Raw genomic sequence first — 17633 nt, 5'->3', positions numbered from 1 at the left:
GCCTGTAGCATACCAGATTCATTTTTCAACTCTGATGATGGTGGTGAGAGCCACTTATTCATTCAGAAAAGGAATGCATAAGGAATGCAAATGACACTTTTCAGTATTTACATGTTCACACAGAACAGTCATACATTCATCTAAATGTCCATGGATTTTTTTTGTAAACCCATAGAAAGCCTCCCTGTAATAAGCCCAGGGACCATTTCTTGTATCTTCAAAAATTGCTGCCTACCATGTAACTTTTCCCATTTCTCTAGGCATGATTTCTGCAACTGTTCCCTGAGTTTTAGGAAAAAGTCATGCCAAAATCCCATTGCACATTTTAAATTGACCTTAGAGTTGAGTCCCAGGTCTGATGAGTTATTTGGACTATCATTCCTGTTTGAAGGTTTAATGCACTATATACCCCATCCTTTTTTTCCTGCTATTCTATGAGCCAGTGCTTGCTATGTGAGTCACAGAAAATGTTGATGCTCTGTCTCCTGATACCAGAAGCTTCTATCATCGTTGAAATCTTTCTGCAAGTTAACTCCAGCTGGGAACATCTGTATTTCTTAAAACAGTGGATTAAGAGGAGACAGTTCTCTCTTGTGAAGAGCACTCTTCTCCCTAAGGCCATTCTGTGGCCAGCCATCAGCATTACTGTGGCTTTGCCAGGCTTGTATGTCAGGGTGGAAGCACAGCACTTCCAATTTCCATTTACCTGGCAACGTACTCTTCAGTAAAGAATTGTTGCCAGGATTCTGTGCCCTGTGCTGACTCTAAACTTGCTGCATTCCAGATAGAGATCAAAAGATCTGCAGATTTTAACCCTTTTTTCAGGAGTGTTTTTTTGGAGGAAGTACAGAAAATGTTCCTGGAAAACTTAAATATTTTTTTTTTTGGAAAAGTCCCCTCACTTACAAACCTAAGAGGCAGCATGGTGAAAAAGGTTTTGAAGTCAGAATAGCAATGCAAGCCATTTAATACTGATGGTGCTGGATCTCATTGTGGGGATCACCAAAGTGTTTCTTCCTTCTTGTCTTGCATTTCTGCTGACTTCACAGTGTTGATGAACCCACAAAATTGTTGTGTAATGGTGCAAACTCTGTAGTAATCTGGGCAGCTGGCCAGCCCGTGCACTGGTTCAACTGCTTATTGTGGGAATTCTCTTTCTAATTATGCATGAAAGGCAAATTAGTTCTTTCTGGAATTGCTCTCATTTGGTTTTATTGATTTTCAGATTGGCAGTATTCATCTTATCATGCTTTCTGTAAATGGATTGGGTCATGTTCAAGGGTTTTACTGTGTGCTAGAACTCAGGCTGAGAATAGCCTGACCTCTCATAAACCTCCAGCAGCCCTTTTGTATCCTGAAGTTATTTTGTGTTGGCTGAAGCCATTTGGTGTTGTAAAAGCAGTCTTTTCCTTGTTCTTTGGAACTGCTGAGATTTATCATTACCTAATTTTTAAGATCCAGGGCAGAAAACCAGAACCTGCTCCCAGCAAGAGGTGGTACACAGGGACTGGTACTCTTAATGTTGAACCCTTTTAGTTTCTGGGGATCTGTTGCTTTACTTGTCATACAGGGCTGTGAATGAGACACAAATAATGTTTAAAATGTAAATCTAGCAGTGTGTCAGAAAAAGCCCCATAACCCAACTCTTGGAGCTTCATTTTACATCCTTCCCTTCCAGAGGTTACTGGTTGGTTTTCTTCTCCCATCCAAGTGTCTTCCTGATGTTTTGTAGCTGTGACTCTTCTTCCTACCTCTGATATTTGCCAGAAATGGTCATCAAATGAACAGAAGAGGGTTTTTATTTCAGCCTCATAAAAACTGCAGCAGGCAAAATGGAAGCTTGTTTAAAACATTGTTTCGTGAAGTGTCTACACTACTCTCTGCCACTTGCTGTGACAATGCCATGGTCTGGCACTGCTGCTGCCTTTGTTCTCCACTGCTTGCCTTCACTGAAATTATCTTGGGTCATCTGACATCTGTGCAGCTGCAGCAGTCAGCTGCAAGAAATATTAAAGATTGACTGTGACATATGGCTTATGGCCTTTAGGAACTACTGGGTCACATCCTTTTTTGTTTTGTTTTGTTGCTTTGTGGCCATGTAGTTTAAAACAAACCCTCTGCTCTGTAAAGCACTTATTTATTATACAGATATGAATTATGAGAAAACATTTTTCCTTAATCACAACTTCTCAGTCAAATGCAAAAGGACCACTTTTAAAGTTAATATTTCCCTGATTTTGTAATGATGAATGACCTGTGTCATTTTCTTCTTGTCAGACCTTATGACTGTACAGTTTTGAATTATGTTTCTTTTAGTCTTTAGCATATCTTGGCTAATGACCAAGCCAGTGCTTCTCTCACTCTTCTTTGCACATCTGTATTCTACCAGCCACTCCCAACGTATCTTCTGTTTCTTATTGCCCAGATCTCAACAAAGCTACAAAGCCATTTTTCAAACCTCAAAACAATTATCTTTTACCATGATGCTCTGAATTTTTCAGAACTGGGAGTGAATTTTCACTTATTGCCTTCTAGCTTTGTATTTCTTACAATTAATTTATTTATTGCCATTATTTCCTAGTGCCACTGCAGACAAATCGTTTTCCTCATATTTGAAAATTCTTTTTGCTTGATAAACTGAATTTATAATTTTTTTTTCTATACCATTCTAGCATTTCTTGGGCAAGCCCTCTTTTTCTTACAATCATAGTAATCCCTGAAAATAAGCTTCCTTTCCAAGGAAGGAGAATTTTCCTTCCTTGCATCTGCTTTGCTTTAGGAGAGACTGATATGACAAATGCCACAGATGCTGTATCTTCAAGCCTCTCCACAAAATCTTCTTTACATGGGAGCATGTGTAAATGATCCATCGTCACTGTGCACCAAAATCTTCATTCATGTCTCGATTTGTTGCAAATACACATCTCTAGAGGTCCATTTACAGTTTGCTCCTTCACTGTTCTTCTATTTTGGACCCTCCCAAAAAGTTTCTGCAAGTGTATAGCCCCTAACCACATGCTGCTCCAGCAATGGAGAGTGGAGTAGTTTCTTCCCTGCATCTTGTATCCAAAAGGTCTGTGCTAATACTTGTTATTTTCCTAATTTTCTATAGGTTTCTTTGTTAATTTTATACCGGGATTATTTTCTAAAGCTATACCAATATAACTTTTCACATGATGCTTTCTAGTTTATTTTCTCCTTGATTAAAAAAAGCCCAACCTTATGTGGGGTATTTAATTTGTCTAGATATGCTGCAGATGTTCCTGTTTGGATTAAGAAGTGGACTCCCACACTTCACCATGAATTTGGTGAACTCTCTTCTGAGCCTAGAAGAGAAATTATAAGAGAGAATATGATAGAGATGCCTGAAATCATGAGTAGAATTGAAAAAATGAATAGAGAACAATTATTCAGTCTTTCACAGCATGAGAACACATGAGCAACAGCTGAAACTAGTAACACTTCCAAATCAAAACAAATATTTCTTTAAGCAAAGTTGGACTGTATAAAAATTCCTCAGATGCCACAAATCATTGGAGCATTTACAAGTATGGGCTCAGTGTAAGCTCACCCTGTTCTTATGTATTCCCAAGGCATTTGATTTTTGGGTCATTCTGAGAGACTGTACAGGACCAAGTGGAATTTCAACAGTGTGCCTCTTTTTAGGACAAGTGTTAATTAAGTCATTATTTTCCATTTATATATAACTAGAAAACTTTTAATTAAGTTTCGTTATATTTAGGCATTGCAAGCAGATATGAAGAGTAGATCTTTGAGTTGAAGGGGAAGTATGACCAGCATTTCTTGTAAGCCTTGTTGGAATGGAATAAGTTGAAATAGTACACTCTGTTTTAATGATTTTTAACCGAAGAGAACAAGCAGCTCAGTGGATGCAGTTTTGGATTCAGTCCAGGCGTGAAGCCCTAAGAATGATGTGGTTTCAGGGGCCTGAATCCAACAGACATGCAAGCAGGCATGTACACAGAAGAGGAGCCAAATGGAAGTGAGAGAGGAGATGTACAGCCTGATCTGGGCACTTTGCCAATTAATATGGAAAACTTGTTCTGTGGCATTTTCTATGCAAATGCAAAGAGTGCTTTGAAAGTCTGGGCTTTTTTTTATTAGCTGCAGGTGCCAGACAACGCAGAACAATTTTACTTAGGAGCTTTATTCCTTAAGTTATTAATGGGAAGCTGGTGTCAGCTAAGTAGTATCACATTTTAGCAAACTATTTTGCATGAAATAGAAGTGGGCCTGTGTCATGGTCCAATTACCAAGAAAGATTTTAAAAACTGAATGAGTATGAACTTATAATTATCTAAATTCCTAGTATTTATTTACCAGTATTGGATGTGCAGACATCACTATTGCACTGACAGCCACCGAATTGTGTGAATAGAAAAAATATCAGGAGCCTTACAGAAACCTCATGAATCTTCCACAAAAAAAAAAAAAAAAAAAGTGGATGAGGTAAACTTGGCTGGGATATCATCCTATCATCCTAAAGCTCCCTTGTGTGTGGTATCTCCAGCCCCTGCTTCATGGTATAGGTACTGTGTGGTAGCTGAGCTGTTTTTTGGTGGTGAGAAGGGTTTGTAAGTCCTGTGGAAATGTTTTCCCACTGGCTGCAAACAGAGGGACCAGGAGTGCCCACTGGAGCTGATAAGGCTGGAAATGGGTGGTGCAGGCACAGGAAGTTCATCTGTTCCAGCTGCTTCCAGTTGACAGATTTTAGAGCAAGATGGTGGTTTCTGGCTGCTAAATTACAAGTTCTCTTGAACAAACCAAGAGAGACCAAGGTCCTTGACTGAGCCCATTGTGCATCTGTGGAGATTTTCAAAAGGCTATTTAGCCACAACATGCAACGGCAGAAGAACAAAATGTGATGCCTGCAACTTCTGATGACTGGCATTGCAAATAATCCTCCTTAGGCAACAGTCATCCACAAACTGTCAGCACAGGGAATTCTTAACTACAGAGGATTTATAGTTATGTGTTCAAAAATATGTGTCTAACTGAAACTTCGGAGCAATTTAAAGCAGATGCTCCTTTTCAGGGTTTATGGCCTCTTCTCAAAGGTCTTCCATCTTAAACTGGTGTATCTCCATCTCTGGGTGAGACTATTTGAGTATTCTCCCAAGTAAAATTTTTGGGTTTTTTATTTTCTTTCATGGATGATGCATTTTTAGAATTTTTATGATTGACCAGGTAGAAAATCCATCAGTGTGGAATTTTTCTGAGAGGGTAATTGAATTACATTGCAGTTACATTCTAAGCACATTCTAAAAAAGACCAAGAAGCAGGTTTAGCATTACTCTAACAGCAATAAGAATAAGTTTGCTCAGTAGTTAACAATGAGCTATTTGAGATTTTGGCATTTGCTCATTTGGTATTTAGTGTCAGCTTTAGAGATTAGAATGCACCAAAAGAAACTGGCCAGTGGAGAACTACTGGTGGAGCTTTTTGTTTTTTAAGATTTTTTTTTTCAAAAAAGGCCAATAAATAAATAATACAGAGAAGCACCTTTTGTTCTGGAAGGGTGAGGGTTACTGGAGTTTATTCCTCAGTCTTCAAACTAGTTTATTCCAGTCTGAGCAAGCAAACATTTACAGCTTTGAAACAATTAAAAACAACCCCCAAACCAAAAACCAGTCATGACTGTGTACAGTCCATTAATATCGAGGAAAGTATATTTCTTGGAAATATCAGGAAAATAACATTTTAAACTTTTGTATACAGAAAAACACACTGTTACTGCAGAGCCCTCAAGCACCCTTGATGGTAATTAAGAAGACCATCCTTTTTCAAGCATAGACCTTTCTCCACAACAGCTCCACCACCAAACTCCCAGCAAGCACTGCACACCCACACTTATATCAAGAACTTCAAGAAGATCAAAAGGGTAGCACACCATCCCTTCATCCAAAACACACTGCAAGCAATATGTTAACGTGTGCATGTTCCCACCATGAACAGATGCACAGATCCTTAGTTTCCTAGCTGGTTGCTCAGCAATGCTGATAGTTCTAGTTTTCTGCCCAGGACAACTATTTGTCTAGGAATATGACTTTAGGAAGAAGAAAAGAGCAATCTCAACTTTGAAAACACATCCTCAAATTAATACTTTTTTTTCTGAAATAATTTTATTCTGGGTCTAATATTGAGAAGGCCTGCAGGAACAGAGCAGAATTAAAGACCTCACATGATCTCATACAGACCATTTTGCCCCTTCCAGCTCCCATGTACACAATGGAATCATGTGAGATTTCAAGTCAGAGAGCTGCACTGCTAACACAAAAGCCTGCAAGGATTCGCTGAAAGCCTTGCCTTTAGATTATGCCAGGTGGGAATAAAAGTTTGCCATTCAGAACTGTCCACTATGCCAAAATGCATTACGATATGAATTTCACTACTTTCTGCCAAAATTCAAAAGGGCATAAATTACTAACACAGTGACGAGACTGAGAAAAGCTATTCTAGTTTAATAACCTGACTATGAGGAGTTTCTGCATGTAATTTTTCTTTTAATGGTTCAATACAGAAAACTGTTAATGTTTTTGGGATAATATGGATAAACTTGATATGAGTCTAGCCCACTGGGAGCTATGGCAAGAAAGACTAATCTGAACTGAATTCCTTTAGAGGATATCTTTCCTTAACAACTCCTCACGTGTGCATTGTGTTACTGATTCTATGCTATAGGAAAAAAAAAATCTTTGTTTTACTTACTATCTACTCCAATCTTCCACAGCTCTCAGCAGCAAACTTTTCTTAGGGTGCTGTGTAAGTACCTGACATTGCCCTGAATAGAAGCTGCACAGTTGAATTACTTGTTCATAGTATCACAAGACAAAAATGGGAGATCCCCTTTGGAGAATTTTTTGTCCTTGGAAAACAGCAAAGCAGGAAAATAACTCCATGGTCCCTTCTTTCCTACTTGAGAATGATTCCCTGAAATATTTCAGGAAAAGAATATATTCATAAATGTTCCTTGCTCCATTTGCTCCTTCTAGGGAATTTCTTCTCTCTTTTGCAAAAAGTTCTTATTCAAAGTCTGTATGGTACATGTCTCTGCAATAGCCAGGGCTGCAATTTCTTTAACTCACCCTGCTAGAGGATGCATAGTACATGCTTCTTATTTTATTCATCTTATGCTTGATGTAATTTAAGAGTACTTCCTTGTAACCCTTGACAGAAGATTGCTTCAACATGGAAAATAAATGGTGGGAAGCTTTTTTATCCATCCATCTCTTGCATGTCCCCTGCCTAAACTCCTTTGTGCAACAGCAGTGAGTGGCAGTGCTCATGAGCATGAGCAGACATGAGTTTGTATATTCTCCTATGAGATCAAGCATATAAAAGAGCTGGGTTTCCCCTGCTTTGAGAATTTGCTTCTCTAAGGCAGGGTTGTGCCCAACCCTTAACATTTAAAACTCATGATTAAACATTACAATAAAGATACCTTTTAGAAATACAAATGCATGAGGTGCAGGGTTTGGGGGCTAAAAAGAAAAAGGTTGCCTTTTGGGGTAGTTTTAGTTTCTCACTGTACACTTTTCTCATAAGCTTAAATGTCACAACTAGAAGGCTTCATAACTACCTTTTATAAACAAAGTCTTAAGCTAGAACATAGATTTTAAAAAGAAATTGACCATTTCAAAACTCACAGCAAATTTTCAAAAGTTGGCAACACTGTCAAGAACTTGAATTGATCATCCAAAATCAGAAATCATGTAGTAAATTCCTCACTTTAGTCACCTTGTGGGAAGAAAGAAGAGATGGTGCCCACCACGTTGCAACAATGTGAGCCTCAGGAGGTTGTTTGGTGTTTTTGTTTGTTTGTTTGTATTTTTTTGTCCAGAGTCAGAAGTTGCACAGAATATTTCTGTGCAACTTTCAGGCAGAGAAGGGGCATTGGCTTGTTTTGCTTGTAATATAAATACCTGTTTTGTTTGTTTTATTTTTCTTGTTTTTCAGCAACAGTTGGCCAAAAATATAAAATTTGGGCAGCCTCCACAAATGACAATTTCTGCAAGGACGATGGGGGAAGCAAACGCCAGTACAGAAGATGATGCACTGCTCAGCAGCCCCATGGAGACTGAGAGCCAGCAGGACACAGTGATCTCAGACTGCAGTAATAAAGTAAGCACTTAAATTGATGTGTCCGTGGCACTAGAGCAGTGCTAAAGCAGCAGAGTTCACTGAGGTGTAGCAGATGTTTCCAGTGAGGCGTAGCAGAGCTCAGTGGGCTGTTTTACGTGGGAGGGATCTCTCAGCTTGTGCTTCTTGGCCTGGTGGGAAGCATGCTCCTGGCATCCTGAGCCAGGTCACACAGAATTACTGGTTTGAGTGCTTGCACTGAGCTTCCAGCAGTGCAGACATTACTTCCAGTGTTGCTAGAACACCGGAATTTTTTCTAATACAGAAAACATTTTAAAATATGGACTTCCCAGCAAGGATAGTTGTTCACAGCATCAAATACCGAAAAGGAAAGTAATTTCAAAATAAGAGGGGTGTGAAGCCTAAGCCTATAAAATCCTAGGTCTTAGAGTAAGTACACATATTTCTCAAGGACAGGAACCAAAGGTGAAGAAGGGAGAGAAGCATTTTGAATGCTTCCTAAAAGAAAACTTCCAGTATAATTCAAATAATTGTTCAAATTATTCATGGATGTTTTGATGCTGTGGGCATCCAGGTGTCCAGAAGGCTCCTTTTCAGACAGTAAAGAAACATGGTGAGTGAGGAAAGGTCTCTGGAAAGCTTCTAATGCAAAACTGGTTGAGTTTGTTGCTGTAATGGCAGAAGGGAGTATAGTGACAACCTTCCATGCCAGGAGGCTGGCTTTGTGCCTGGGAACCCTTTGGGAACCTTCTATGGTCCTTAGGATCTTGGGACACCGGGGCGTGAGCCTGTGCTCATGTTCACTCACACTACGTATAGTGACAACCTTCCATGCCAGGAGGCTGGCTTTGTGCCTGGGAACACTTGGGGAAGGCATCCAGCAAGCCAGCACATACACATGGCCCTTAGGATCCTGGGACACGGGGGCATGAGCCTGTGCTCATGTTCACTCACACTAGTGCTGGCTGTGTGAAAGGCCAAGGCAGCAAGGGTCCTGTGCAATCCATGCCTGTGTTCAGCCAAACACACTGAAGGCAGGTTTATGGCTGAGCTGGCCCAAATTCTTCATCAGTCTTTAAGGGACAGTATAACTCCTCTGTGAACACTTCTTTCATGGTTGTGGCTCAAGCTGCCAGGGAGTCAGGCATTTGGGTGGGATCTGCACACTCACTCATCTCCCTTAGCCATCTGGAAAGACAAAAATTAAACCAAATTAAGGTATATTTTTTGCCTAACAAGTACTCCTTCTGGTGTGATCAGATAAGGTGAATCAAGAGCATTCCATGTGCCTCAGAGCACAAAGTGTGCAGTGGGACTGTGGGCAGGCTTTGGCGATGCACTGTCTCTACCCTGGTGCTAGGTGAGTCTGTGTTTGAGACAAACGCAGATTCTCTGCAGACAGCCTTCTTCCTGGGTCCTGCAGGACACCCTCGTGTCACCTGGTGACTTCCAGCTCAAAGGATACAATAGTTCAAGCACTAAAACCCACTAGAGTATTTTTGTGTAACACAAGGGAGAAATTCAGTTCTTACCAGCTACTCTTTAAAATATTATGTTTTGAAAACAAAATTAACACCCCTTTATGCAATTATTTTTCCAAATACTGAAGGAGCAGCCATCCCTACTCAGAGGCAGTTGTAGACATAAACAAACCAATTTTCCATGAATAGTGTCAGCCCCAGCCCTCAGTACTTTCATTTGTTTCTGCACACTACTAATGACCTGTGTTCTCAGAGAATTCTGGTGCATGGCAGCTTCCATGGTTTCTGCTCTTGTCTCATCTGCTGGCCTTGTAACTCCTTGGCATGTCTATCTGTATATGTCTTGGGGGATGGGATGACTTCTGTCAAAAATTGGTGACTAGGACCACATAGATCTGCTCTACTTTGTACAGCTTTCCTGTGATGCCCTGTGACTTCTCATTTTTCTAACTGAGTAACACAGATTGGGGGCAAGAGCTCTGGCTTTAAGTTAACCTGTAGTTGTGTAGCTGAGCTTTTAGCCTTGATATTGACAATCATGTGGTGTAATGGGATCCCAACACACATGAGGTTGTGAAGTATTACTGTGATAGAATGATTAAAACCAATGTTTCTGGACATGATGAATGCTGCTTAAAGCCCTCTGCCTTGAAAATTCCTCACCATGATGGCTTGGAGAGGGACAGTAGCTAAAGAGTCCTAGTTCTCCAAGCTTCCATGGCTCTGGGGGACTGTTGGCTCTCTGAAGAGAGTCACCAAGAACATGGAGTTGAAACTCCTTGCAGCACAGGTAATGCCTGAACAGGCTAGTATATTTTTTCCTTATGTGTAAGTCAGGAGAAAATAAAATCATTAAGACCTGATCAAAATCCTCCAAAGCTGTGCTCTTTCTTTTGTTTTGGAAACTGATTATCTTGTTAAGGAAGCCTGAGTGTTTTGCCTTTAGTAGTGCTGTGTAGATAGCAGTGATTCAAGGAGCAGTGAAGACAAGGTCGGAGCATGTAGGGACAAGAATTGCTTATCCATCAGTCCTGAAGAGATAGGAAAGAGGGAAAAATCCTATCCTAACATACACCATTTCACAAGTCATTTGAATCATAATTAATTGATCCTTTCCATTTTAACACTTGTTTGTGGTAATCTTTTCTAGTCCACTGACACTCCAGATTTCTTGAGAAAAATGAATTTTCTTGGAACAGGACATGAAATGGAAGAAAAGGTAAAAAAAAATCGTACTTGGTTTGCACTGAGTTACATTCTGATTGTAGATATTAGAAGCCTGACAGTTTTTGTTTTCATACATTGTTTCATTGATCATCCAATATTTTGTGAATGCTGTGCAGTTTTGGAACTAGTAGTAACTAAGATTGAGAAATCTTAAGAGCTGATTGCAGGAAACAGCAGAACCCAGTCTCTGCCAGTCTTGCAGCATTCCTCTATTTGATGTATTAATCACAGAGTCATAATTTTCATAAGTACTTCTAATACTTTGTTATGCCTGCATGTAATTCAATAAGCATATGCAAAGCGTTCCCTCAGCTTTTAAGTAATTGGTTCCCTGATTAGCATATGTTTAACCTCAGAAGATTACAGAGCTGTCTTGAAAACAATGTATGTGATTTCTTTCCTTACAGAAGATGTTTTTCCCCCTTTTTTTTCCCTCTGTCTTCTTTTTCCATTTGTGTTATGCCAAATGCAATTCTTGGGATGATAACTTGATGACTTATGGAAGAGACGGATGACAGGCTCATTCTTACATGCCTAGACATACAGTTCCACTATTTATTCACAGAAAGAGTCTCACTGAATCACTTTGCTTATATTTGCACTTTCTGAACCCAAGTATTTGAAGGGCATGAGAAATAAAGCACCCATCAAAGCCAGTGTTGTCTTACTTTAGTATTTTGCTGTTTGGAGATGTCTTGGAGAATTCCACGTGACTCTGGAGGGAAGGTTTTCCACAGGCACTGTGCCAGTCAGAGATCCAATGCTGAAGCCATCTCCCACGCAGAGAATACAGCTCTGTAGCTTTCTGTTATAAAGCTTAGATAAGTCAATCTGATTTGCTTCTGCCTAAAGTGTATAATCTAAATTATTTAAAGATGCAGATCTTTTTTCACAGTAAACAAACTTTAAAATGTCCCAGTGTTTGATGTTGCTTAAAACCCTCCCTGTGCCTTTCCCATTCCCAAGTTCAGAGTGGAGCTAAACTGTGAAAAAACTTCAATAGAATGGTTTAAGTAATTTTTATGTGAAAACTACAAACATGTGTAGTACTGAAAATGGGAAAATATTAGAACTGCAACTTTCATGTCCAAAGTTTGTAATTTGTATAATGGAAAGCCAGGGTTTCTAAATTTTTCTGCTAATAATTCCTTTGAATTCAAATCTGCAAAGATGTGTGTTTATGTGTGTGTGTGTGTGTTATTTATTTACTTATTTAGTTAATGGAACAAATATCTTGATAATGGTTTCTTGTGTTTATGATACAAACAGGTCACTCCAATGAAGTCAGCTCGGCCAAAAAGACAGTTTTCCTGTTCTGGCACAATTGAAACAATCAATTTGGATTCAGTTCCCCAGGCTCTTGCTCGTCTAGACAACAGTGCAGCTAAGCACAAACTGTCAGTGAAGCCAAAAAAGCAGAGGATGTCAAGGCAGCACAAGAGATTGACAAAGGTATTAAATGACTGGCCAGACAGCGAGAGGAGGGAGATTACTTTTGAAACTGGGTACAAAATAGCCATAAATGAGTGTACCAGGATCTTATAGGCAGGGGATCTGATTAACGCTGTTATCTCTTTAGCTGGAGAGAAGATGCAAAGAAGTTTTAATATTGCCAGTTGAGACAGCTACTACTTAAACCTGAAGTACTTCCACTAGGATTTTACATTAGGAGAGTTTTCTGATTCTAGCTTTTCTAGTAAAAACTTTAGGTCATAAAGGCCTGAAGATATGTGCTACTGTTAATGCTGCTCTGATATAGGCAATGAGATGGTACAAAATTTGGTTGGAAAAAAAATCAGATTCTCTAAATTGGGCATGGATTCTGACAGGGGTAATATCTTTGCCTTATAAGAAGGAATAAGACTTAAGCAATGTAGCTCTTGCAACAGCTATAGAGAGAAATATAAAGTTGTAGCTTTGTACACTTACTGCACATCTGTTTTAATTTTTATCCCGACATCTTATTAGTTCTTGTAAATGGGACAAGACTATTCAACTATATAGGGCTCAGGAGAGGCCACTTCCTTTCTTCTGCACCACTGTACTTGCATTTATCATTCTTGTAATAAAGAAATTAAATTTAAACCTCTTGTTTATACAATGGTTAACTGGAACCAAACAATGACTCAACAAATGATAGCTAGACAGGACATTAACTGAGCTGTTTCCCTAAAGGGAAATACTCTTCAGGTACAGAACAGAGCAGTATTCCTGGGAAGCTCTGGCTGTGCTGTCCATACATGTTCCCATGGTTCCTGCAATAGCACTGGAGTCTCAGCACAGCTAATGAGGAAGATATGCTGGCTCAGGATTTGTGAAAAGAAAGCAAATTGTGTTTCCCTGAGGAGTGTTCTTTCCTGGCTAGCATTTTAGAGCTTTTTTCTGCAGGCAACAGCTCTGTCTCTGCAAGTATCAGATTTGCCATGGGAGAACTGGCAAAACAATGCCCCTAAGCAGGCATTAATTATTTCAGGCTTAAAGGATGGAGTTATAAGTAGCAGAAGAAGAATGGGCGTGTGAAACTCATGCTCTGTTCCTTGGGCTTCTGCAAATTTAAAATGGCAGGTCTCAATGTACACCAAAAGGTGATTCAACGTTTGGCGTTATACTGCAGTCACTCTTGGGATGTTTTCTTTCTTTTAAAGGCTGTCATCCAAACAGGGGAGAGACATGGGATCTATGATGATGTAATCCATAACTGGGGTGGGGTATATAAATCCAACTGGGGTTGGCTCATCTCAATCACTGTTTAATTTTTAAATTTTTTTGCATTTTAAACTCTTGGTTCACTGTGAAGGATAACAAGCCAACAGGCAATGTTCAATAATTCCAAACTTGTCTCCAATTTTAGGGATCACAAAGTTTAACAATAACAGAATTTGAGCCAGAGGACCTAGAAACTCAGCTGTATGAGAACATATACCCAGGTTATAATGGACGCTTCACAGCAGACAAGCTAATCCAGGACAGAGATGAGCAGAAGCAGCTTCAGCTGGCAGAGGAAAAAAGAATTGAAGATCACTGGGGTATCCTTGAAGCTGAAAGGATAAGACAGATTGTAGAAATGGAAGAACAAAGAGAAATGGAAGAAAAAAGGTGCCAAGAGCTTGAGGAGATGAGGAAAGAACAGGAAAAAAGACCCTGTGAAGAAGAGAGGAGGCAATACCTCCTCGATGAAGAGAAATTGAAGACAGAAGAGCAAACATGCCATAAAGATGAAAGAAGACTGATGAAGGCGGAAAGAAGGCAAGAGCTGGAAGAGCAGATGCAGGAGTTGGAGGAACAACATAGACAAAACCTGGAGGAGAAGAGGCACTGGGAAGTGGAGAAACAACAGAGACGAGAACTAGAGGAGCAGAAGCTCAAGGAACAGGAGGAACAGAGACAAGAACTGGAGGTGCAGAAGCTCAAGGAACAGGAGGAACAACAGAGACGAGAGCTGGAGGAGCAGAAGCTCAAGGAACAGGAGGAACAGAGACGAGAGTTGGAGGAGCAGAAGCTCCAGGAACAGGAGGAACAGAGACGAGAGCTGGAGGAGCAGAAGCTCAAGGAACAGGAGGAACAGAGACGAGAGTTGGAGGAGCAGAAGCTCAAGGAACAGGAGGAACAGAGACGAGAGTTGGAGGTGCAGAAGTTCAAGGAACAGGAAGAGCAACGGAGACAAGAGCTGGAAGTCCAAAAGCTCAAGGAAGAAGAAGAACATCAGAGACGAGAGCTGGATGGGCATCGACACCAGCAAAGGGAGGAACAGCAGAGACTAAAGCAGGAGGAAGAGAAGAACCAGGACCAGAAAGAGCAACAGAGACAAGAGCTGGAGGAGCAGAAGCACCAGGAACAGGAAGAGCAGAGACATCAGGAATTGGAGGAGGAGAAGCATCAGGAATGGGAAGAGCAGAAGCACAAAGATCTGGAGGAAAAACAGAGACGAGAGCTGGAGGAGCAGAAGAGATTAGCACTGAAAAAATTAAAGCAACATAAGACTGAAAAAGACAGTCAAAAGGAAGAAGAAAGAAACTGGCTAGAGCAACAAACAGAGCTCAAGAAAGAAAGTAAGGAAGAAACACAGCAACAAGAACTAGAAGAGAAAGAGCTTGAAGAAGTTGAAATAAAACTAAAGCAGGAGAAAGAGCCTGAGAGCCTCAAACAAGAGAAGGAACAGGAGGAACAAAGACAGCATTTGAAGGAGAAAGAAAAGACAGAGAAGGAACAACCCCAGCAAGTGACAGATAAGAAAAAGAAACGGGAAGAGCAGAGGAAACACAAACTCACAAAACAAATGCACATGGAAAGTTCAGACTGTGTTCTACAAGATGAACTGAAGCAGCAAAAGGAACAAAACGGACATGAATGGAACAAGCTGAAAGAGCAGAAGGTAGACACAGAAGGACAAAATCTTCAGCCAAAACAAGAAAAATCCTTGGAAGAGCCACAGGAAAAAGATCAGTTGTGTTCTGCTGGAGGGGCTGCTAGGCATCCAGCAGAGGAGAGGCTCCAAGAAGGATCAAGTTTCCAAAAAGTCAAACAGCCAGAAAAAGGGACTAAAACAGCAGAAGAAATTCTAGCCCAGAAACTGAAAAAAGAAGTTGAGGCTCAGGAGCAAAAACGCATAGGGGAAGAACTTCGGTGGCAAGAGGTAGATGAAAGACAAATGGCATCCAGACCCTTCACATTTCAAGTGTCTTCTGGAGATAAACAGATCATATTTCAGAAAGTAAATCTGAGTCCTGTTATGCCCATCAAAGGAGCAGGACTCTCTTCTCCATCTGTCAAAGACTGCAAGGTGCACACTACCAGTAAGGGCTCCCATTCCCTCCCATCATCAGTGTGTGTACCCCACACAGCTATTTTGGTTACTGGAGCACAGCTGTGTGGCACAGCAGTGAACTTGAACCAGATTAAGGACACGGCTTGCAAATCATTACTTGGCTTAACAGAAGAGAGGAAAAATGTGGATATTCCCTCTCCAGAGAAGTCTGAGAGAAAAAAACAGGATCACAAACCCAGCAGCAGTAAAATGAAACATGCACAAGAGGCATTGAACAACCAGGCTGTACTGGCTGAGTGGGCCTCTATCCGCTCCAGAATCCTAAAGAATGCAGAAAACAACAAATATAATGAGAGGGACCGAGTGACTGCCTGCAGGCACAGTGATGACTGGACACCCCGAGGACGCGGTGCTCCCCACGGCAACTTGAGAAAAACCCTCTCTGCAAATGCAAAGTTCTCGATAACACCAGCATGGCAGAAATTTTCAGACGTTTCAAAAGCCAATTCAGATGCTGAGAATGTAAATGTGGCAAAAGGCAATGAAACAGTGGCTGTGGGGAGAACTGCTGGCTCATCTGCTGATTCAAAGGAGGATGTGGTTTCCACTTCTAAGGATAACTTAGCTGAAAAGCCTAAAGAGAAAATGGAAACCCATAGGGAAGTGACAGACAACACTGAAGGCTGTAAATTTGCAAAAGATCTTCCATCATTCCTTGTTCCACATTCTATGGGGAAAGAATTACCCCAGCCAGAACTTCCCAATGCTCTGGAAAATCAGCAGAATAACAACACAAAAAAAGCAGATAAACCACCACCAAATGGAGAAGAAAATGTTTCTCCTTTTGGGATAAAGTTACGAAGGACAAACTACTCTTTACGTTTTCATTATGATCAACAGGCAGAGCAAAAGAAAAAGAAAAGATACAGTGCAGGAGACAGTTTTGATGGTGTGCCTGACCCACTCACCTCAACAGAAGGTGAGAAAGAATCCTCTGTTTTCACTTCACAAGAAAGTACCTCTCCTGGCACTGGGAGAGCAAACATCCCTGGTAATTTAAAAGACTCTTCAGTTACTGTGGTGGAGTTTTCAACACCTGTGGGCACACCAGTGGTCCCACCAGCCACGGGCCAGAGTGCTCTTCCTGCTCATGAGAAACCAGCATGCAAGTCACTGGTCCCACAGAAGCCTGCTTTAGCTCCAAAGCCCACCAGCCAGACCCCACCATCATCTCCTCTCTCTAAAATGAACAGATCAAACCTATCTGAAACGCTGGGGCAGAGGGTGGCTAAAGCTGAATCAGATGGTGGCTGGAGAAAGGAAGACAGAGCAAATGCAGCCCAACCCATACCATCCAATGACTACAAAAATGAAGAGGAAGAAATCAAAGAAAAGAAGTCATTTTTCCCATCTCTAAGTATTCCATGGAGAGAAAAAAATGACAAAAAGCCTGAGCCATTGAAGAAAGGTATGTATTTCTCAAAGCAAATTAGCTGTTGTCTACATTTCCAAAATGAGATAGTGGAGGTCCAGAGGAAGACATTTGGTCTTAAGTTATAATTTTTACCGGGCATGTTACTTGGGGAGGACTGTCACTTTGCTTAGGATTGTCTGAATGAGTGTGAATTCCCATGCCCACAATTTAATTCAGAAGCCCATAAATTCAGTGTGACCAGTGCAAACTACTTAAGAAAGTTAATTTCAAGGAGGTAACAGTAGTGTGTGTGTTTGTGTTTTTCCTTGGCAGAGATTTTACCTCTGCCTCTAGGGATGGTCAGGTGATGGACTCTGTGGTCCATGCATAATGGTGTCATCAGAGCAGTAATTTTTAAAATCTACATTCTGTTGCTTCTTTTTTTAAGGAAATGCTATCTAGCTTAAAGATGTAGGTCCCCTAATTGTGGGCAAATTCTTTATTTAAGCAATGCAGCTGCACACAACAGTCTGTGCTTCAGAGGCAGTCTTCAGTGATGGAAACAATTAGAGTAGCCATAATGTCTCCTCAGAAGAGAGTTGAAAGCCCCTGTGTCCTGAAGTGG

General features: G+C 40.7%; 1 protein-coding gene across 6 annotated transcripts in view; it reads left to right on the top strand.

The window, feature by feature from the left end:
• The window catches only part of CRACD (capping protein inhibiting regulator of actin dynamics), a 129728-nt gene that overhangs the window by 104552 nt on the left and 7543 nt on the right, over positions 1-17633 (top strand). For all 6 annotated transcript variants that reach the window (XM_039699142.1, XM_039699140.1, XM_039699141.1 and 3 more), the window contains 4 exons: positions 7978-8142; positions 10753-10821; positions 12099-12281; positions 13681-17062. In XM_039699142.1, the coding sequence (XP_039555076.1) occupies positions 7978-8142; positions 10753-10821; positions 12099-12281; positions 13681-17062 (3799 nt within the window). The remainder of the gene's footprint in view (positions 1-7977; positions 8143-10752; positions 10822-12098; positions 12282-13680; positions 17063-17633) is intronic.

The sequence above is a fragment of the Passer montanus genome, unplaced genomic scaffold, assembly GCF_014805655.1.
Source record: "Passer montanus isolate IOZ18808 unplaced genomic scaffold, ASM1480565v1 scaffold13, whole genome shotgun sequence".
Classification (NCBI taxonomy): Eukaryota; Metazoa; Chordata; class Aves; order Passeriformes; family Passeridae; genus Passer; species Passer montanus.
This window is presented reverse-complemented; position numbering and strand designations above follow the sequence as displayed.